The sequence below is a fragment of the Helicoverpa armigera genome, chromosome 20, assembly GCF_030705265.1.
Source record: "Helicoverpa armigera isolate CAAS_96S chromosome 20, ASM3070526v1, whole genome shotgun sequence".
NCBI lineage: Eukaryota > Metazoa > Arthropoda > Insecta > Lepidoptera > Noctuidae > Helicoverpa > Helicoverpa armigera.
In genome coordinates, this window is record NC_087139.1 from 1,180,047 (window position 1) to 1,203,679 (window position 23,633).

Genomic DNA, 23,633 nt, shown 5'->3' on the forward strand with positions numbered 1-23,633 from the left:
GAAAACGTTAAAACTCTTCAAACATCATACTGTCTTTTACTTATGATTTCTGCGACAGAGGAACTATTTTATGTAGAGCTAAAAATTAAACTGACGTTTGAGTATAACGAGGTTCTGATCATAATCAAAAAGTTATTTTTAGATTTATTAATTGCATTTACCACAAATATCTTAACAAGTAATCCGAAATCAGACTGAAAACATACATCAGTATCCTTAATTCTAATTCACAGTATGCCTGAGGCTTATTCCCGCTAATAGCACATCACAATAATCTGAAAGCTATCCGTACCAACCACAATTACACGATATTGTACCAGAATTAATTCGAATAGGCAACTGATGGCTGTAGGTACCGAGTGCATAAACCGCTTTAACGAACGATCCCGCTGGGGTAATGCTATAATCACCTCGCTTGCACTAATAGTAATCGCGACTCGATATATTAGCGTACGTATGGGTCGATGGCATCGGTGAAATGGGTACGGTAATTGACTGTATAATTTTGTGATGGTATATTTTATTGAAGTTTTTTTGGTATATGTATTTGTATGTAAAAGGTAATAAAATTGCTTATTTTGAGATAAAAAGGATGAAGTTTTAAAAGCATGATTTGTGTGGAAATCGTTCCCAACGGACTTTGTATTTCATTATCATTAGTGTGTTATTTCCAAAATCAAAATTACTATCATTGATTTGCAGAAAACCAAAACTTTTTTCCCATTAACTTGCACCACACCTTTCAAACTCATGACTAAGGTTAAACCGGCGCTCAATGGAATTTCTTTGTTAAATTCAACTCAACAAAAACTTCTCGTTCAGCAAAGGAAAACCAACCGTTTTCCCGAAGCATAAAGTTCAAAATCCCACAGTTTCGTACCATGAAGAAATGACAATGCCTTGCAAATCGCTATGTTTATGATTTTGTTGAAAGAACGCGGAGTATTCGAAAATTATCTGTAGATAATGTGCCATTAAATATCACGACAAGCGTTTATGAAATACCTTATTTCTGTAGTCAGTTAAAAGCTCTGAGAATTATGGCGTTCCATATGGAATTTCTCTGTAATAGATACATAATTATTGAAATGTGAGTTTTTCATAGTACGTCGTATATGTTTCAGAGAATTCAGGCGTTTCAAGTACTAACAGTAATTACTTAAGAGGTTTACAGAGAACTGTGTATCAAAAGAATTCTGGCAAGAAGTAATGTTAGGTTCCTAGAATTCTGAAATTAAGATGTAAAGTCCCAATTTAATAACGAATCCGTGGAAAATAAATGTTTGTGTATTTGCTAGAATATAAGAACATTATAACTTGGTTGATAAAAAAATCGTCTCTTTATATTCTTATTGTTTAATTATCTAAATTCGTATAGATTCTTAAAATATTACAATCGTAGAAAAAACGCTATCTACTTTTTCGAAAAACTTTCATAAAATAATGACGTCAACCGCTACCAGCAAATGTCACATTATTACCATATCTCAACTCACTTATAGTTTGTTACCTAATATCGCAAAGCTAATAAATTCAACGCACTTGATAAAATAAAAATCATTAAACGTATTTGTTGAACTAAGTAAATTATATTACCATAAAACAAGGTCTTGAATTTAAGTAGATTTATTCATAAGTTTCCTATTGTCGACTGCTGGGAAACTCCTGATTGTTTTTAACGTAGTTTTTTTTTTTGTTTGAACTTTGATTCTTGGTATGCTGAAGTAATGTAAAGTTTGCGCAAATAAAGTTAGGACTTGTGTTACATATTTGGAGTCAGTTTTCTTTCTCTAGCTAAGAAGTTGTGTCATTATTTAGGAGTTGCGAAATATTTTTCAACTTACAACTGCTATGTTATGGTAAATATAATATTCGGTAAATAATTATATAAAAAAAATTTAAAGCACATATCATGTTAACGATTTTGAACCGACTAAATGCCACCCTAAAAGACAACTGAACTCAATACTAATTCAGTCGTAGGATGGCCACTGTTAAACATAAGCTACAATATTTTCCAAAAGGATCGGAAAACTGATCGAGTCTTAAACACACTGTAAAACAGAACCAATTTCAGTTCATATTATTTACCAAAGTACCACTACATTACTCTAAAACTTACCTTCAAATCCCTGGAATGCCTCAACTCCTGTCTCCGCGGCGGCTGTCCAGGCAGGTCGGAGTAGACCAGATTACGGACTGATCCTCGGAACTTGGGCTCGAATATCACTGAAGGGAGCGCTAATGTTGTCAGTTTTGAGTTGTACCTGGGAACAAAACAAAAGATAGTGTAAGAGAAAATGAAAACAGTCAAATATTGTAATCTAAAACTATTTTTTATTCGCAAAATTGAAAGTCATCAGCAACCATTTTTGTATTTTAAACAATCAAGATAGGTCTAATTAAAAACAATATAGGTATGTTCCATGAAATATTAACTGCACCTTCATCTGATGCGGCCAAGAGTCTATATGGTTTTGTAAGTCTTCGTTTTGTTTAGGATTACTATAGTTAGGTTTATGTTTATTAATTTTGGTACCTATTCGTTTGAAATATTATAACTATTATAAGGTACAATGGGACTGTCATGTATCTAAGTACAAGAAAAAAAAAACAATCAAGATATCATAAATGTTCAAAAGCAAAATTCTAAACATATCTATTCTTAGCTATAAAGGTCAAAATACAGGGTACACAATCAGAAACACTATCTAAAAATAAGACACCTTAAAACACAATAAAGAACAGTGCGAGAATCAAGTTTCACATACTAAAGGACCAGAAATCTTGTTACTGAACAAAGGACCAATTTCCCAAATTGATTGAAAAAAGACCAGTGTACGTATAAAACGATGAAAAACACCAGCATATCCTATTTTTCTTTTCTCTCGTTCAGCTTTAAAGTAATTGGATTTATTTCAAGCCGTAACTATGAGAAGTGGAAAATAAATTTCAAATAATAAAACCCATTCGAGTACAAGGTTTTCACAACGGTATAAGTTTAAAATATTTTTAATAAAATACGATTTTTAAAGAACATTCGTCACTGGTAGACAGAGATGGCTAACAACAATTTATCTTGCGTCCTCCTCTGCACTGTAGAGCAATATTTCAGGGTGACATGGTCGCTAGAAGCTTGCTTTAAAATTGCTTTTACTCTATTTACTGTAGCTTTGTTTCTAGAATAATCGCAAAGTAAAATAGTTGGAAAAGAAAGTCTTCCGAATGCGGTGCGGAGTAGCTTACGACTTTCTATTGAATTCTGGTAAACTATTTTATTTTGTGAATTTCAACACAACATATTTAAAAGTCGCTTAGAGAGTTAAAATAGATAGCAAAACACTGTAAGAGGTGTTTTACATAATGATTAATAATATTTCACATTCATTAAAAATCACTTATTATTGTATCATTGTACATTATAGAAGAGCCTGGATATGATTTAATTTTGTCCTATTATTTTATTTTTAAAACTAAGTGCGCGGATAATCCCATCCTACACTAAAATAAATATCCGAGTTTCTTCTTAGACTATTATTGTCTCTCCCAGCAAAGACCAACCATAACAAACCACACAATGCACTCACAATGTGCTAAAAGCACCGACTCCATAATCTTAATTAAGAAGAAAGCAACTCCACATTATAACTATAACAACAACTATATATATCACAATTAACTCGCACCAGAACTAACAGCAAAGAAAACAAACTTATTTAATTACTTTAACATTCTAGGAGACTGTAAAATTATTGCTTTTTAAAAATTCCCGTCCCTATGGGCGCTTGCCGTCAGAATTTTGTAACAACTTACAAAAGTTACGCAGATAATTTCCACGGGAACACAAAAGTAATAAAAAGGAATATTGCTGAAGCCGTTTTTTGGGATGATGTTAATTTTCATGATGATGGAGGCGGAAGGAAGAATTATGCGAAAATGGAAGTGAAATATTAAGGCCGTTTGAACGAATGATGGACATGATAATTCTATTAACAGGAGTGATATTAATTGTATATTTAATGTAATCGCTTATTCTCCAACGTTTTACTCGCGTCCCGTGTGAACTTTCAGCATCCGGATAAAAAGTAGCGTAAGTCATTTCTCAGGCTTTAGATTAGACCATCGGTATACCATTTTTTTATCGGTTACGTAGTTTTGATGTGGAAGCCGAATAGCCAGACAGACAGACCTACTTTCGGAATTTGTAATATAAAATCTAGAACGATCTAAATTTCATTGAACTCATTATTGCATATACAATAGATATCGAAAGGATAGAAAATGGCGCCATCAAATCACCCAACAGAGATTTGAAACAAATACAAATTCGACATGCATGTGTACGTATCGAAAACAAATTCTCGATTCTAACGAGAAACTTAAACTATTCTGTTTTTTCATCAATTCTGAAATAGCTTTATATTTTGACTTTGAGGCAAATCACAAAAGATACAAAGTCAATGTAGACAAGTAGAAATCGTATTGATGGCAGTTTTTATTCTGCGTATAATTTGAGTATATTTTAGACGTGTTAAAATATGAAATTGGACATTTTCACATATATCTCTCGCAACTTTTTTATACAACTTTTTTTCTAAGGCTTTCGACTATATGCCTGTAAATTTCATTTAACCGATTTAAATGAAAAATAAATCACACGACACAATTACTTTCGAATTATAATTTTTTGTGATAAAGAAAGAATAACTAGTAGGTTACAGAAAGACAATAAAACGAGACCTCCACAAGTACATTCGGACTATCCAAAGGCGCTAAAAGCCAATGGACCGTCTCCATCGCCCACTAGATTAGGACCCACAACTTCATAACTAAGTTCCAACAAGCAATGAATACTTAATGGTAAATGTCTTACAAGTTTACAGCCTAACTTCGATCTATAGATTAGTCTGAGCTAAACTCAGACAAGAGTTCGGAACGGCCTCAAAACTTTGTTTGTACTAACAATTAGTTATCATATATTTTAATAAGTTTCGTGTTTTTGCAGACATTTGTGTTATTTAGTGAAGTTTTTGGATAAATTGGGAAAGTCTGGTTTCTTTGGAATATTGAATAATACATATTAAAATGATAAATTTTAAGTATTTTATTTACATAGATAAATGATAAATTATCTCATTTTATTTTTTAACGGTCTATTCTATGCTTGGTTTCAGGTAACAACATTGGTTCAGTCGATATATGGCAAAATTAGAAAGTGGTTAAGTGCATTTTTTCATTTCGTACTATTAAGAAAGAAAATTCGGTTATGTACAATTGCGTGAATATCTGAATTTCCCTAAATAATTTATGGTATTATCCAAACAAAAGTACACTTAAATTCATATCTACAAATGTAACTACTATACTAGCACTTCGATAGTTTTAATAACAATAAGTCTAGACTAAAACCATGTCTAGACTTTCAATCGTCCATGTTCTGACTAAGCGGTCTGACTAACGCGAACGCGTCGGAAACAGTAAAATCTAAGCGATTTCCGATAGATATATTTTTGTGGAGTATACAAATATTTAAGGTGTGTGTGTTTGTGTAAACTACAGTTGTGTAATATATGCGCCGAATCTTCATTATATCGTACTTCGTACTTTTATATTATAAATGTGAAAGTTTGTGAGAATGTATGTTTGTTATTCTTTCACGAAAAAACGGCTGGACCGATTTGGCTGAAATTTGGTATGTAGATAGGTGATACCCTGGATTAACATAAAGGCTACTTTTTATCAACCCAACACGCGGGCGAAGCCGCGATCGGAAACTAGTATAACATACTTATGTTCCGTTTACACCCGCGACCTGTGGGAACAACTTCTCGCACCCGGATAAAAAGTATCCTATAGCCCTCCTTAAAACATAGGCTATCTAACCTCATTCACCAAAAGAAAATATTGTTAAAAAAAATCCAATTACATTTAAGTCCTAACTCTATTTTATATTCTAGTATTACTAAAAGACTAAAACAGTTTCGGTATAACGGCTAGGCATTACATCATATTATCCCGTACAGCTATGCCTTATTCTATTTTCTTTGTCCTAAGAAAATAGCTGGAAAATAGGTCACAGCCTTGTAGGGTAGCTACGCGTTTGGGTAAAGTTATTGTACTGGATTTTATTGAATCTTCTCGAGGTCGCTTTACGTCTATACTTTGAATCAATCATAAGGATCGGGCAAGCTTTTTGTATTAAAATGTAATACCGACAATTTGTTTTATACATATTATTCGATAAACGAGTAGATCGGATAGGAAGCGATTATCGTATCGTGTTACCAATAGTAACTGTACCAGAGAATTTGCTTTGCTTTTGGCCAAAATTTTAGAAATGTATGTGTTTTAAAATTACTTTAGCAATATGTCAACGAGGAATTCGGAATTTCTTAGGTAATTCACATGTTTCATAGCTTTAGCTAGCGGTTTAGCGTCCGGAGGGAACTAAAAAATAACCCAATGCCTTCTTGCATAAAAGAGCATTCTAGTTTCTAATACTGCAAGAAATTCCTAAGGTTACCTGTTCCAGCAAACAAACAAACCAACTCTTCAGCTTCACAATACCAGTACAGATTACCTTCCCCAATACAACTCACGCATCCAATCCCAATATCGCGAAGACTCACGTACACCACACAATATAAAACGTCACAATAAAAAGGTTTATGCCCAAACCCCCGAAATCTACATCCGCTTCCCCAAAACCCTGGTCCTTACGTCCGAGGCCGGATAAAGAAGATACCTCTTGATATATTACTACTACACTCGCAAGGCATACGTTTTGTTTGCAGTTATATGTATGAAACTTTACCGTAACGATATTTTTTTTAAGACCACTTTATGATGTGTGTAGGATTAGTTATAGGCAAATAGTTGATTTTATTTTAAGAAAGGCCTGTTTATAATTTTAGTTATGATTTTTTTGGCACAAAAATGTTTATACTTTTATTTCAATTAATAGTTTTTCCATTGTTATGTTTGTTTCATCTCTGAAATATCGTGTCTTCAAACTAAAAGTACAATAAAACATACTGGAGGTATTCCTTCATCATTAAGAGATGCTGCAGTTTCTAAAAGAATCCTAGATTCAGAGTACGGAGCCTTAATGCAGTCGCCAGATAGTACCAAAGAACCAGTTCGTTCGACACGTCAATTTCACCGGATTTTAAAGGATTTCGTATTGAAGCTATGTGTCTTCTCGTTTTTGGGTACTTTTATTTGGAAGACACGTTTTCAGCATACATCCGTTATAAGAAAATCATATTTAGATTATTAGCAATCAATTTAGTCTAAAACAAAATTTGTTCCTTCGTAGGCTTTTTATGTGCCATGGCCGCGGTAACTCTTTCGAACAATCCCGCAGCCCAATCGAGATAGTCGAAGTCACCACTATGCTATATCTTGTACCTCATTATTTCTACAAAAAAGTCCGTACTCACAAGCTAGTCCTTTTAGTTAAAAAACCCAACAAATTAATAGTTAGCGCATAATGATGCAGAAAGACAAACAAGCAGACAGCAGAACGTGACTGCAGCCGACTCAGTCCCCCGTAACGAGCCAAACCCGAACCAGTTATAACTGGGTCACGCAGAAGTGTAGTTAACACTTGAAAAACTAGTTTTAACCGCACGGAACCAGTTTTTACCGGAATTTACCGCGACGAACCGGATTGCGCTGGTGTGTAAATAATAACGCGTGAGAGCGTTTCGTTGTCATCTGTATTTTGAGGTTAGTTATTAGACTGAAATATTTTGCGGCTGTGCAACGTGAGTACGAATTTGCTATTTCTAGTATATTAAAATGCAAAAGAGAAAAATGTTAATTTGAAACCAAAAAGTATATTTATTTTTGAATCCATACTTATTTTATAAAACTCAAGAATTTGTTAGAACGCGCTCATCTCAGGAAATATTGGACCATAATTAAAAGTAATTTTAGTGCTAGACACAAAATTTATTAATAAGTGATTTCAGTGCTAGACAGCCATTTATCAAGGGAGGCTACTTTTTATCCAGATTTGCGTTCTACGTTGCTGACGCGGGTAAAACTACTGGTAGAAGCTGGCTAATTTATAAGATTAATACATAAAACATCAAAAACATGATATTCTCTTTAATTTAGATACAGCATGTCGATTCTATAAAATATCACAACTCACTTCGACATCACTCTCACTTCGACTTCGATCTAAAGGTGGAATTCCGTGGACGCGACAATAGTCAACCTATGAAAATGTATGGCACCGTTGCCGAGGCCCGTGACAGTCGCGCGCGGCCGACGAATTTCGTAAGCTGCTCGCGGCATTGTCAACAATTTAATTCTGGTTTTACTAAAATTCTATAGATGTTATTAAGCGCTAGACCATGTTGAGAAGCGTACGGCCGCGAGCGGCTCACGAAATTCGTCGTCCGCGCGCGACTGTCGCGGCCCTGGGCAGCGGTGCCATACATTTTCATAGGTTGACTTTTGTCGCGCGCGGCTGCGACAATCGCGACCCACGGAATTCTACCTTAAAGTTTCGTGATTGACATTGTCAAACTACACTAGCGCTTCACTATCGAGCGTGTTGACAAGTTGAACTAAATTAAAGTCGAGATTTTGACAGATCTGCCAAAATCTGTCTATCTATAGGGAGGTAGGGAGAGATGGGCAGTTGGGAGACATGATGAAATCAGAATAAAGGGGGTCCTTTTATTCTGATTTGATCATAGTTTTTTTTCATTGGGTAGTTTACGTTACCGACTGGTAACGGTGTTCATCCATAGACTTTCTGTCATTTCTGTGAGTTGTCAAGAACAAACACTCGTAAAAGTACTTAAATATTTTGTTGCGGTTTCGGATCGTTATAAAGAGAAAACTAATGAAAGGTATGTGTATTTTCTATTATTAATGATTGATTGTCAAAATCTCCAGTTACGATTATAGTAAGTCGATGCAATCCACACCTATTATACCTCTAGAAGAGGTACTACAGCAATAGTTTATGGGCCCCACGTTTTTATTTTAGTCTAATATGACCGGGACCACCGTAGGTTGACAGGTAAGTAACTATTTTTTATTTTCTAGTTTTCAGTGCACATAAGATAAAACCGTTTTAGTTAAGTTTTTTACCGATTTTTTTATGGTAGGGAGGCTTGGACATACCATGTAATGTATAATTTGTAAATTTTTGTTCTTCTTCTTCAGTGAAAATTTGTGAGGTTATAAATCTGCGCTAAAAATCCTTTATAGAATCTTGTTTCAGGTACCGTTGCCAACTTGATCTAGGGACTCCATATTTATCAGCTGTTAATTTTATTTTTTAACCTTTTGATACCTCTTGTATTGCTCGTTATATTAAATCTTTAAGAATTTCCCGTCGCAAACCATTCTTTTTAACCCCCGACGCAAAAACGACGGGGTGTTATAAGTTTGACGTGTCTGTGTGTGTGTGTGTGTGTGTGTGTATGTGGCATCGTAGCTCCCAAACGGATGATCCGATTGTAATGCGGTTTTTTTTGTTTAAAAGGAATGTCATTCGGGAGTGTTCTTAGCTATGTTTGGTGGAAATCGGTTCAGGTCTTCAAGGTCATCAGCTCGTTTGTTAGGTGTGATAGGAATGTTACACGCTCAGTTTACTTGCAAGCATATGTGGGATCTAAAATTTGAAATACTAATGTCTTCTGGAACCACTGAGCTGGTCTGCTGTTAGGACACGAAGATAGGAGACGTAACCCTGAACTGCCTTTTAGTAAACCCATCGAGTTTGGGCTCGTTTAATTTGTCTTGACTAGTTTTCTTCATGTTTCTAATTGACGAGAACCTAATGCTGGAAATGGGATGTGGCGGATGAAACCCTAGAATGATATATAACCCTGGATCAACAAAGGTCCATCTTTATTGTTTCTCAATCTGTGCAATTCTCTCAGAGCCAGTTTGTCATGAGGATTGTTAAACAGCTTCCTTTGGCTGAGATCGCATATAGCGAACCCATCATAAAAAGAAGGAAAAATTAAGGAGCTCCTTTAAAAAACCATGAAATAAAATAAAATTATAAATTTAAAAAAACCCCCGACCCAAAAAAGTACGCAATTATTATGACAAAATGTTATAAACGATAAACCCTATAAAAAGCAAAAAGTAACTTTAAACACTACGTAAGTACCAACTAAAGCATGTCAGACTAAACAAAATTTTGACGTGTCGACGGTCTTATTGAAACCGTTTAAATATCTCGTAATGTTGAAACTGATTGTAATTTTTAGGATAGCTCTTTGATTTTATCTAGCCAAACATAAGAAATGACAATAAAAGTTGATTATCTGTAAAATCTGAATTTTTTATGCAATAAATGTGAAAAAGTGCCCATCCCTCCCCTACCTCCCCTAAAGTATGAAATGACATTACGAATCGAAGTGAAATGCGAGTTGTTGATCGAATTTTATAGAATCGCAGGACAGCTCTTAATTCAGCGACCACTAATGACATCGATTCATAGACCCAAAGCGAAGGACCAAAATAATGAAATTATTATCAAGTATGTATATTTTCTTTTGGACCTCTCTGGTCTCATTACTGGTACGACAACATTATTAAGTTTTAATTTGAATAATAATTAATGATATCTGTTTTCTTTTTTTATTGACAAGTATAAAAGGACTCGAAATTCCGATACTAAGTAAAAAATTGAGTATAGCTCTGTAAAAGTTATCTTAAAAATACAAACTTGCTTTACTTTAAGTTGGAGTCTTGCTAATTGATTTCTACAATAGTTCTGAATTAAAAAGCCAACAAACGTTTGTTATTTATTCACTTCTGCTAATATCTTAATCACATTTTAAACAAAATTTCCTCAACACTACCTCTCCTTAACAATTAATATAGCAAACATACCTAATTCTACACATAAAACATGCAAAACACAAAACTACTGTCATACCTTTCTCTCAAACAAAGATAAATAACAAAATAGCCAACAGACCATACTATTTTCCTGAACAACAATGCAGCGAACTCAAAACAATGTCAGAACCATTTGTCAGAAAATACGGTCACCATATGTCAGATAGTCAGCAGTTTTCCATTTTATCCCCATAAAAAACTCTTAACACGGAATAGGAATGCGGGCAAAGAATATGAGATAGAATACAGATGTGACACGGGGATTTTATTTTCGGTAACATGTCGGGTTTCAGTGGCTTTGTGATGCTCTAGTTTTGATAGACTTATGTACCTACCTTTGTTTTTGTGTGATAAGAGTTTTTTGCTTAGATATTTGATAGTTTGTCAAAGTGAATACCCTAATAACTGCTAAACAGATATCGGCGAAACATTTTGATTGTAATAATAAATAATAAATAATAATAATAAATAAATTCTTTATTTTCACCAAAAGCCATCACAACATTAACATCCGTAAAGACTAGGCATAAATTATAGGTTTTGTAAAACATTAAACTCTGGCTCCTAAACTAGGCATGTGCCTGTGACTTAGGAGTCAGTGATTCTCCAATAAACGTCAGAGTAAGCATATGATTGAAGCGATTCAGGACGTTACAATAAATGAGCAATGGTAACAAAAAAGAATAAAACTGTTCTAATTTGTAGGGAGGAAGAGAGAGATAAAAACAATTTAATAAAACTAAAGAGGTTTAACGGTAAGGTTAGTACGGCAGTAAGTTTAGGGTGATTGTGAGTGTAACTGTAGTGGGAATGTATGGGATGTGTTGTATGTCAATGTATAGAAGTGTGTTTGTATGTGTAATGAAAGAGTATGGGTGGAATAATAATGTTAAATTTATAATAATTTACCCAGTAGGAGATCCTCAGTATTGTCGTAATTAAGTGTATGTAGATAGTCTATAAGTAAGTTTTTACAATGATATTTAGGGATGAATAAATGTTTAATTTTTGTTGAGAAAGTTGTACAGATAACCGCTATTAACGTAGAACTGGCGTCTGGCAAAGGCAGTTCTATGGCGTTCATGCGTGAAAACATTGTATTTTCGTCTGCAAGTTGAATCCATTGGGGGACGTGTAGAGTGTTTGCGAAGAGCAGACAGGAGAACATAAAGTTGTCTGACTGTTAGAAAATTGCAGTCAGAATAGAGTTGCATAGTGGGATACCTACGCGGAAGAGAACATTACCTTGAGCACAGCTCTCTGGGCTCTCTCAAGGCGAATGAATACATTTTGTGTGGCTCCACCCCAAACGGGCAAGCAGTACGTTAAAACAGAGCGGCACAGAGCTAAATATACTATTTTAAGTGTTTCAAGATCAGCAGAATTTCGCAGCTTCTTGAAGACGTATATCAGCTTACGTACACGGGACGTGACCTTGGCTATGTGGGGATGCCAGTTGAGATGCTGATCAATTAGTACTCCTAGATATCTTACATGAGTCGTTTTGTGAGGGAGAGGCAGCTACATTGCGCTAAAGAACCACAGTGATGTGCTTTTAGGGTCAAGGAATTAGAAGGACATTGATTTGACTTGATAGCAAAGGGACGTATACGGTTTTGTCTACATTTAAAGTGAGCAAGTCATCAGACAAACATTTCATCACGCAGCAGAGCGCTGCCTCGGCATTTTGGTATGCCTGGGTCCAGTTACATCCATCTACGATAAGGGCAGTGTCATCCGCATAGGTATATATCATACAGTTATCAAGAGGTAGTGTACAGAGATCATTTATGTAAATGAGAAAGAGGGTGGGACCCAGGATGCTTCCTTGCGGAACGCCAAAAGTCATTGGAAGTTCATCACTTTCATATTGACCAATTTTAACTATTTGAGTACGATCTTTGAGAAAGTCTGCAAAGATTTTCAACGGTAGTCCACGAATTCCAAGTCTTTCCATTTTTCTCAATAAAGCTGGGGCAGAGACAGTGTCAAAGGCCTTTGACAAATCTAGGAAAATTCCCAGGCACTTGCGTTTTCTGTCTAGCGTCCTAGCTACGTGATTCGACAGATGTAATACTGCATCCTCAGTACTAACTCCATTTCGGAACCCGTATTGGTTTTTGGCTAAGATGTTGTTAGACTCAAGAAAGCTTATCAGATTCTTATTTAGTACCCGTTCCAAGATCTTTGACATTGCACTTAAAATAGAAATGGGACGGTAATTATTAACATCATCTTTGCACCCGGATTTATGAATAGGGTGAACGAGTGCTTTTTTAAACGTCTTAGGAAAGACACCAGCACTTATGCACAGGTTACAGACATGTGTAACAATCGGAACTAATACTTTTCTCGCGCATTTAATAATTTTAGATGGAATACAATCATAACCTGTAGCACAGTCAGTCCTTAGACCCAGGATAATGGATTCAACATCGAGCTCGGTAACCTCAAGAAGCATCATTGAGCCACACGACTGTGAGTTAGCCACGGGATTGGACACCATAGAGGATGATTTAAATTTTGAAGCCAAACTGCTGCCTACATTAGCAAAAAAGTTATTAACGTAATTTAGCGAGGATTTAGGGTTATCTAATAAGTTTACTAGCTCAGAGGAAGGCGAACACTGTGTTTGAAGCTCCGAGACTTTCTTAATAACATTCCACGTAGCTTTAACATTATTTTTAGCATTGCGAAACAGTTCTTTTTCGTAAGAGCGTTTAAGTTTTCTCAGCAGGGAATTGCAATAATTGCGATAGCGAGTGTAGGTGATTTTAAAATCTCATTGTTAGCCGACTTTTTGAGTTTAATATGCATACGATCACGGTGCCTTATACAGCGGAGTAGTCCCGGTGTGATCCAGGGCTTTAAATTACGTTGTTTTCTTGGGACAACTAGAATATGAGTGTGCTCAGTAACAATGGAGGAAAGTTTACCTATAAGCGCATCTGCGGCATCATTAGGATCAGATATAGACAGGATTGGAGACCAGTCATGGGTTTTAATACTCTCAATTGCGGAATCACAGTCTAATTTTGCCCTAGTTCGGGTGACATCCGAATGTACACTCCGGTTGCATAAGAATAGCAATGTCGGTTCGTGATCTGTTATGGATGATTCAATAACGAAAGCCGTAGCGCGTTTATTTGTTTTTATTAAAATATGGTCTAAGCAATTTGAGAGCCGAGTCGGAAACAGATGTGCTGGAAGAAGTCCGTTAGAGGCAGTACAGTTTAAATAGTCATCCGAGTGACTGTCAGTATTGTCGACCCTAATGTCAATGTTCATATCACCAATCAAGACCACGGAAGAAGTTCCTATTTTGAGAACACTATCGAGGCTGTCTATAAAGTTATCTATATTTTTAAAAGAAGGTGGTCGGTAAATAGCGACTATAGTGATGTCTTCTATACAACAAACGAGGCAGTTTGCATCAGCAAATACTGGTTCTTTAATATTAGCTTTAATGGAAGATTTAACATAAATAACACAACCATCATTTTGATTGTATGTGATATTAGTGGAATATGACGTAAAGTCATCCAAGGTCGGCAAATGCGACAGTTTACTCAACCAACACTCGGTGAGAATGAGCACGTCACACTGGAAACCCAATAGCCGCATTAGCACTACAACTTCGTCAAAATTTTTATTGATACTTCTTATATTTAAATGTAAAATTTTAATCCTTTAGTCGGGTCTCTTATGAACTGTATGCATTTCTCAGGTTGACATTTGAATGATTTAGAAACGTGAAGCGCGTCTAATTCCTTATTAATAATATCTTGATTAGCCATTTGTTTTAGGAATACTCGTGTACAAACTGTGTAGCAAAAAATTGGACAGGATTGCTTTATTTAAATAGAAATGCTTGAGAAATATACTGTGAATCGTTTTAGTATAGCGGCTAATTACTGTATTCGCGTGTGTGTTAAGAGGATAATGACAGATTTTGTATTTGAGTGATTTAAATTGTGTAAAAGTAGTTTGTGTGCGTTGTATGACTGTATTAATGTGTAAGATGTAACAGATGAATGAATGTAAGAGTATATTGCTTAATTTTGATGTTAAACTTAACATTAAAAATAAAATCAAAAATAAACAGTAAAGGATCACAGAGATAACAATATGGGAACCAGAATTATTTATACAATAACAAGAGATATTATGTGCTAGTCAAATAATTAGGTTTTGGCTATCCAATAGGCTGAAACATTTTTCAGAATTGACAAGAATCTGTTTGTCTCCTTCTATTTTACGGAGAAATATGTTACCATTTGAGATCCAACAGAACTTAAACTTGTTTTTGTTAGCAAACTCTCTGGCTTGGAAGAATAGCTTTTTTGTGCTTGCTGGTAGATGATCGGAGATATACACGGGTTGCGGATCACCTGACAAACCTATGACAGCTGTGTTCAATTTGTCGTACTTTCCTTTTCCCTTGTTGTAGTTTCGTACGGCAGTAAGGAATGTCTGCTTAGTTTGCACAGTTGAGAATTCCGTTATAATTGGCCGCGGGGAGCTGGAGGAGGTAGATTTCACTGGTAGTCGGTAGATATCGCGAAGCTCCTTTTCATCAATGGATACACCAATAGCAGTGCCAACATCACATACCGTTTTCAAAAGGCTGGTGCAGGATTCATTATTTATTATTGTAACTGAGATCAATTTATATTTTGTGGAGATTTTCGATGTTTTTTATTATTCTTGTTATTTAATTGTAGATAGCAAGTTTGTATATAAATAGTACGTACTATAACCCAACTGAAATAAAAAATTACGCCGAAAAAAAGAGGTATTTACGAGAAGAAGAAGGTACAAAAAACTATTTATAATTTTTCTTTTATTCAAAGATACTTTACTCTGTCTTAAGTTAAAGTGCCTATGAACAAAATCGCCAAAAAGTTAATGAGCAAAAAAACCTTAATATACAAATTGAGACATTACTTACAAATACAGCCCTTTACACTTCAGGTCATTAACCCTTTCAACCTTAATAGATAGTCTAGAAACATCTTTGTTAACCTGAGAATAGTAAGAACCTATTTCAGTCGGGATAAAAGAGGAAAACAAAGGAATTTCGTATTAATGACGCCATATTTTGTGGACACCATCTTGTTTCAGAAGCTTTTACTCCAGTTAGTTTTAAGTGATAAAATTATACGGAGTTATAGTAAATTACTTTTGTGTGAAAGTGCCAAAAGGGTAAAAGTATGTATGTGGATATTTTTGACCTTTTGGGTAAAATAAAATAGTAATTTAATCACAAAAATGTATAATTATTTTCCAACATAAATCGTTTATGTACTACAATACTAAAATAATAATTAAACTCTCTCTTTTAAATTGTGACCCAAATACTGAACATACAAACAAACAGAGGCCGACTTTTTATATACAAAAATGAAAACGAAATGTCGTCCGACTCACAAAGAAACTACATTCATACACGTATTTATTTTTCCTCTAAAAATGTAGGTAATAGTACTTTTTTATGTACGTCTGCTAAAGAGGAAAATTCTTGAGTTTTTCGCCTATGACTTGTAACTTGTAACACACACCAAACCGGTGAATTCAATTAAAATTCCTAAGGCAACTGTATCCCACTTTTATTGGAGTAATTTTGTGAAAAAATACTACTTTACTATCACTTTTGAATGGAACGTCGATTCTATTAGTTAATTAGTTTGTGTTTGATTAACTTTTACGTTCGGTAGCGTTTATTAGTTCGGATCTCATTGATTTTAAACTGCTGAGGCTGGTTGCACTAATCAACTGTACTGTATCCTTCGGCGAGTTGCACCATTTACCTATAACGATAACCAAACCCTTTTTACCCACGACGGAACGGAGCAGGTATATGCGTTTAGGGTGAGAGATGTGCATTTGTGTGTGCGTTTGTGTAAAGTAATGTTCCCACCTATCTTCTAAACTAATGATCTGTGTTTGATGCGGTTTTCAATAACGGGTTTTCTAGTTGTCGAATCGCCGATTTTACCAAATGGCGACAATTTCACAGCTGGTTATGATTTGATTATCGTCAGGTATAGTCTATGTTTGATATTTTACAAATCTTTAGCTTTGTTACTTTATGTCCAGGTAATCTAAGTAATAAAACATTAAAAACAAGAAAAGAAAAGAAAAAGCATTTATTCAGAAAACATCAATCATAAATTCTTAAATTATAAGTCTGCCAAACTGCATGGCAGTTTGTTGGCAGATTTAGCACGTTTTATCATAAATTTAAATTACTCGGACAACTCGGTTATAGCATTGAGTATTTTACAGTGTAAATCCTAAATTATTTAGTAAATACTTTCTTAGTTTATTAATATATGTTCGTTTCGTTACATTATCCTTATTAGTTATCAGGGCTGAGGGTAATTTGTTTAGTAACTTTGGAACTAGATCAATAATAGAAATAAAAATATAGAAAAAAAAAATCTTGCCTTCTATGCAGTAATACATTACTATCATCAACCCAATTAGTTCTATTAAGACTACACACATGCAAACTTCTTATTTCATACGGTTTCTAAACTTATAATACAAAATAGTCTTTGTTAAAACAATTTGAAGCCAGTCGCTAACTAGCTAGTTAGAGTATATAAAGGAAAAGTTTCCTTGCATCTCGTAACATGGCACGAGATCGAAATACTTCATAAGTTCTCAAAGTTCCTTCCCTTGTGTGTTTTGTTTTAAAATATAGAGAAGAAATAATGAACAGTCGATACAAAGTAGAGCAAAAGATACGACAGTGAATTGAAATGGAAACTGATATATGTATACTAGAAAGGATCTTAGGATCAATTGAAATATTCTGAGTAGATTAGACGTCTAAAATATAGCCTTAAGGAAAGCATTTTGAGGAAACGTGGTTTAGAAAAGTTTCTGGATCCGCAGAATTGTAGCTTCAAATTCTGACAAGCCCTTTTCCAAGCATCTTTGGGTAACATTATGGGTACTAGTACACCTGTGTCGTGAAAGTGTTGACAAACTGAATTACTTATATGAATGTAGTTTAAATTACGGACTAAACTCGCTTTATAACACAGTGGACTCTTGGAAAATGGTGTAATGAACCTTGATTAACATAATCGTACTTAATTAATGTCATTATCAATAGCAATATCTATAATAGTATTAACACAATAGGTGTCATGTCAGCCTGAATTTTGCTCAACATATATTAAGAGTATCTTACACACAAGGTTTGTCCAAACATTGGACCAAACTTTGGTCCTAAGCAAACAGTATTTTTTACGCGACGTAACCGGATATTTCCGGTTAAATTAGCCCGACCCTACTAAATTAGAGGCCTTTCGGTAAATCAGAAGGCTTTAGTAGACTCTTTAAGGGCTTAAAGCAATTTGGAACCAATTTATTGGAATTTGGTGTAATATAACGAGTCTAATTTAGTTTTACCTGGTTAACTAAAATCTATATCTATATACTAACTTACAAATATTAGAAAATACCCTTTTTGTCTATTTGAACCCTTAAAGCACCGACAATACTGGACCGAATTGAATAATTATGTCACTATTGGAAAGCTACACCATCGGTGAGTATGACAGACTACATTTTTAAGCGGTACGGATGGTAGTTTCCACGGGACGCGGGTGAAACCCCGGTGAAACAGCTTGTACTCAATAGCTTGACTTTGACTTTGAAAATATCCTATTAAGAGCAATCCCATCCCCAAATCAACTTCAGTAAAAGTAGCTTAACCTTCACCAATATCATTGAACCACAAAAGAAAACTTCAAACAGACAATCCACAATAGAAAATCTGCTATTCAGATTTCACATAATTCATATGTCAGTACGCCATATTGGATTTTGAAAACGAGAATGACAGCGAACAAATCCGATGATAGGACATCAGTTCAATTCGATATAACTGATCTCTTTGGTCGTGTCATGTGTTGACAGTTTGTTGGTTAAACAATTTAATCGTAATTGAGTTGAACGGTTGGGGAGTATTTTGGGGTTTATTTTTTATTTAAAGAGTTGGGGAAACAAAGGTAGGTAATTGAAGATGTTTTGCTTTGTGTTTACTCAGCGAGTGTCCAAGATGTACTAACACATCAACACACAACATACAATATCTCATAAAGTTACATTAGTACTTGACCTGGAATCGAACCCACACTCGTACTCGAGAGGCTGATGCTTTAACCACTAGGCCACCGTGGTGTTTATTTTTTTTATATTTATTGAATATACCCTCTCTTTAATTTACTTTGAATATCTAATGAAAACAACTTAAAAAAAATATTATTAATGAAAATGCTACGCTGAAAACCGCATCAAAATTCATAAAAGCGTGACTAAATCGCTTACATACATACAGATCAAACTGAGAACCTCCTTTTTGAAGTCGGTTAAAAATATCTGAATATCACTGTATTGACTTATACTCAAATCAATCCAAGCCAAGCCCTTTACTTGTTTAGGTCTCTTTATACTTGTAAACGACAAACAAAATCATATATATTCATGAATTTCAGAGTAGGCACATCCGTGTTTATGTAGAAAGTTTTAATTACCGTCCCTTGGCACGGGCGGGTTGTAAAAACTGTGTTACTTGTAGTCCGAATTAATGTGTCACTGTGAATGGTTCTCCATTAACCTAAATGGCTTGTGTTTGCGTCATTGTCCATGTGTAGAGATTTAAGTATGCTATCTTTAATAGTAAAGTACGCTTCCATGTAACTTGATTTGAGTCCTGATAAATCAATTTTCTTTTTCAGACGTCAAAATGTTTTTTTTTTAATTTTAGGTTTCCGTACCCAAAGGGTAAAATGGGACGGACCCTATTGTTTTCGCTCCTCTGTCCGTCCGTCCGTCCGTCTGTCACCAGGCTGTATATCATGAACCGTGATAATTAGAGAGTTGAAATTTTCACAGATGATGTATTTCTGTTGCCGCTGAAAACTAGAATAGAATAAATATTTTGGGGGGGCTCCCATACAAAAAACGTGATTTTTTTGCTCATTTTTGCTCTGGTACGGAACCCGTCGTGCGCGAGTCCGACTCGCACTTGGCCGTTTTTTTATTGTCTTCGTTCAAAGCAACACTTTAAATTAATCTTACAGTAAAGAACAATTTTGTTTTACAATACTCTAATGTACAATAAAGAACTTCCCACGCATCTTATGTGGGCGAAAACAATAGCTGTATATTTTCAGTTTCTCGACGTTATTCAACCAAACAACTATAGAATAAACATTCAAATAACTTGAGACTCGAAGGACCGCTTTCTTATTTACCTGCATTTTAAAATTAAATAGATTATGGAATATAATTTTCACTTAAAAAAAAACATTTAAAACCTCTTTGCTCCTTTTTGGGACGTCGGTTAAGAATGTGATTTCAGGCCTTTAGATACTTTTAATTCCCTGGATAATCCTCTCTTATATTAACGTAAGATCCAAGGCCCACTAAAAGCATATCAACATACATAACACACAAAAATAAAACGGGGAAAACATCCCAAAAATCTATGTCAGCTAAACCGTCGTAATTGAATTAAATAAAAACAGCGAGCGGAACATAAATATTTAGGGGACATTAATATTTATGCTGTGAACTTTGGGTAACGCTGGCTACGAGAAATGGGTGCACAGAGGCGGGTCCGTGATGCCAGTTTATTGGCTTTTGAAAAACGTGTGTGTGTATGTAGCTTTAGTTTTTGGTGACTTTTTACTGTTTTAGCATGATTGTCCAAAATAATTGGTGTTATTTCAGTCTCAAATGCTTTATGCTAGTGTCTATCATGCTTACTGAAGGCGAGGTATGCTAAGAGACGAATTTTGTTTTTTACCACCTTTTGTATTTGTCATGTCTATGTGAATAAAGAGTTTCATTTCATTTTATCCAGTTTTACATTTGAAAAAAATATAGCGTCTTGTAATACAGTGTCATTATTCCATTAGAAACTCGCAAATCTAATTCATTAAGGATGGATTGCACGATTTAACTAGAGGTTTAACGGTAACCGAAATCCAGGCGTCAAATCGTGGTTTTGACAAATAGCCGGCAATTTCACGGCTAGTTATGGTTTGGTTATCGTTATAATTAAATGATGTAATCCAGCCTTAATATTTTTTGAAGGTGACAGTAAAGTTATGAGTCAAGATGATTATTGATTCGTACAAACGTAGGTATTCTGAAAGAAGACACGTTGTAATTTTTGTGAAACCACTACTCGTTATCCTTGGTGGCCGAATTGAAGTGCTTTCAATCGTCAAATAAATAGACAGAAGGTCAAAATACTAAACGTAGAGAGTCACAATCAACAATCAAAGTATTTTTTAAAGGTGTAATCCTTTAAAATGTTAACATACATATATTTAAATCTAGAATGTATGGAGATGTAACCGTGTAATGTCAGTAAAAGTTATTTAAATATGAAACAAGCCCCACAATAATATTGATCAATACAACTTTACTGAATATAATTTATAAATATTGATGGAAAGCATCGCAGGCGGGGACCAACAGAGGCTTATTTATAGTCATTTCGGTTGTGCACCATTTAGCAGAATTTTCGTTGGTGGCGGTCAAGGTGGTCCCCGCCTGCGATGCTTTCCATCAATATTTATAAATTATATTCAGTAAAGTTGTATTGATCAATATTATTGTGGGGCTTGTTTTACTCTTTTTTTAGTGTGCAGTCGGGTATTTTGTTTTTTTAATAATAATTCTTTTATTTATAACTTTTAGCTGTTTTTATTTAACGAAAATGTTGTAGATGTAGAAGACTATGTATATGTAAGTACCATTTTAAATTATTTCGACGACATTTGGCTTTAGATTACGAGTGATGTTACTCCGCAACATAAATTTACCGCCAATGCGACGTTCAAGACGATCAAGACGACGTTCATGCATTTGATCAAGACGACGTGATTGTATCGCCAAAAGAATCGCTTTTTGCTTGCTAACGCATGAGTTGCTTTGCGTTGACGCAGAATTAACATGTTCCCGTGGGAATTTTGAGAAAAAACGTATCCTATATTAATTACTCCCGTGATTGAAATGAATCTAATGATACCGCATACATATTTTTTTAAAGGGAAATTTAGAAAAAATATCCCGTGGGACTTTTAGGATAAAATGTATCCTATGACACTCCCGTAATCAAGACAAATCTAACGATACCTCATACATCAAAATCCATCAAGCCGTTTAGGCTACAGGAGGTCACAAAGGAACAGACATACATACATACTTACATACTTACATACACTCGAAAAACATTACCCTCCTTCTTTGGCAGTCGGGTAAAAAATACACTCCTCAAATGACCGCGCAAATATAATACATATTAAAACTTCCACAGAGTGTTTTTGTCTCGCTCGTGTTTAACTAAAACTCTCAATTGTAAGGTCTGGTCCTTCTGTACATTACCTTGTCTGTCATATTTTCGAGTGAGTCACGCTTGAAGCCACTTCTAAGATTCACAAGCTTTGTTTATTTTCTGTCTAGACAGTGACGTCTCCTGTGGTCTATCGTATGTGTTTACATAAACAATTTCTTATATTATTACTATGTACTTGATACAATTATTCACATTTGTTTGTCCCTGTTATCGTCTGGCCAAATGTTATTGGCCTCGTTGCCCTGGTGTACAAGTTATCTTAATAGATAAATAACAATACTATAATAAAATAATAAAAGGACAGAAAATCCATTTTAAATTGGCCAACTATACTTATGCTCAACATTTACAAAGAATAATCTTCTCATTTCTCTTATCGACTTTGGTTTATGTCAAAAATCACATTAGCAATTAAATACGGTTTGGTCCTTGTTTGTCGATATTAGGCGTCAAAATCATGAAAAATTCCGAGTGATTGAGAACCTCCTCCTTTTTTTTGATCGGTTAAACACAATAACTATAAACGCAAGCTATATTTCAAATTAACCATACAATAGTACAATTTCTTTCCCTTTTTTTCCTTGAACGTTATATACTCAATAAAAACTCTGTCAGCCACATCCAGTTTTCACAATAACTGGTACGCGATTAAAGAGGAACGGATAACCGCAGCGATCGAGCACACACTCGGGAAGTGGGGGATATATGGGCCACGGGGATAAAGTTACGTGAAAATCTAAGGCTTGAAGTTTTCCTCGTATTGTAGGGATGATATGGGTGCATACTATGTGTAGAATATAAACTCAAATAACCTGTTAAGACTGTTCATAGATGTTGAAACGACAACCGGATTGCAATATAATGTTCCGTCCGAAACACAGAGAAACTCGTCGTGTCTAGATGGTCCAACCACGGATCGACCGCGAAAAGCATTGCTTAACCTTATCAAACCAAATCAATACCTTTATTTTCAGGCTACACTGGCCCTTAGATATATTTCTTAAAAACGAACATATACATATGTATTTTTAAATTCAAAAGTTCGTGCTTTTTATTTAAAGAAACCGAGCATGATTTAACTCAACCAATCAACGTTGGTAATTGCTGATAGCACCTATACTTACCTACGTTTGTAATGGTCAAACACACAATGTCCAGGACACCTCTTGAGTACGACAGAGGCGCCGAGCCTTTAGTACGATCTAGACAGGTCCTTATCACTTGACCGCTTTCCGTTTAACTGGGTCCAAGGGCCTGATAATTCAATGAAGTCTCATGGACATAGGTAGTCTTTACTGACCTACATAATTTCTACGAGAGTGCTAAAGGAATTAGGTACAAGGATTCGTCCTGGAATCTT

The 23,633-nt window shown here is 34.9% G+C and overlaps 1 protein-coding gene across 1 annotated transcript in view; it reads right to left on the minus strand.

The window, feature by feature from the left end:
- Nucleotides 1-2,045: 2,045 nt before the first annotated feature.
- The window catches only part of LOC135118296 (neurexin 1-like), a 65,733-nt gene continuing 44,145 nt past the window's right edge, over nucleotides 2,046-23,633 (minus strand). Inside the window, exons 4-5 of the mRNA XM_064039853.1 lie at nucleotides 2,123-2,267; nucleotides 2,046-2,054 (exon numbers count right to left, since the gene is read on the minus strand). Coding sequence (XP_063895923.1) covers nucleotides 2,046-2,054; nucleotides 2,123-2,267 — 154 coding nt within the window. The remainder of the gene's footprint in view (nucleotides 2,055-2,122; nucleotides 2,268-23,633) is intronic.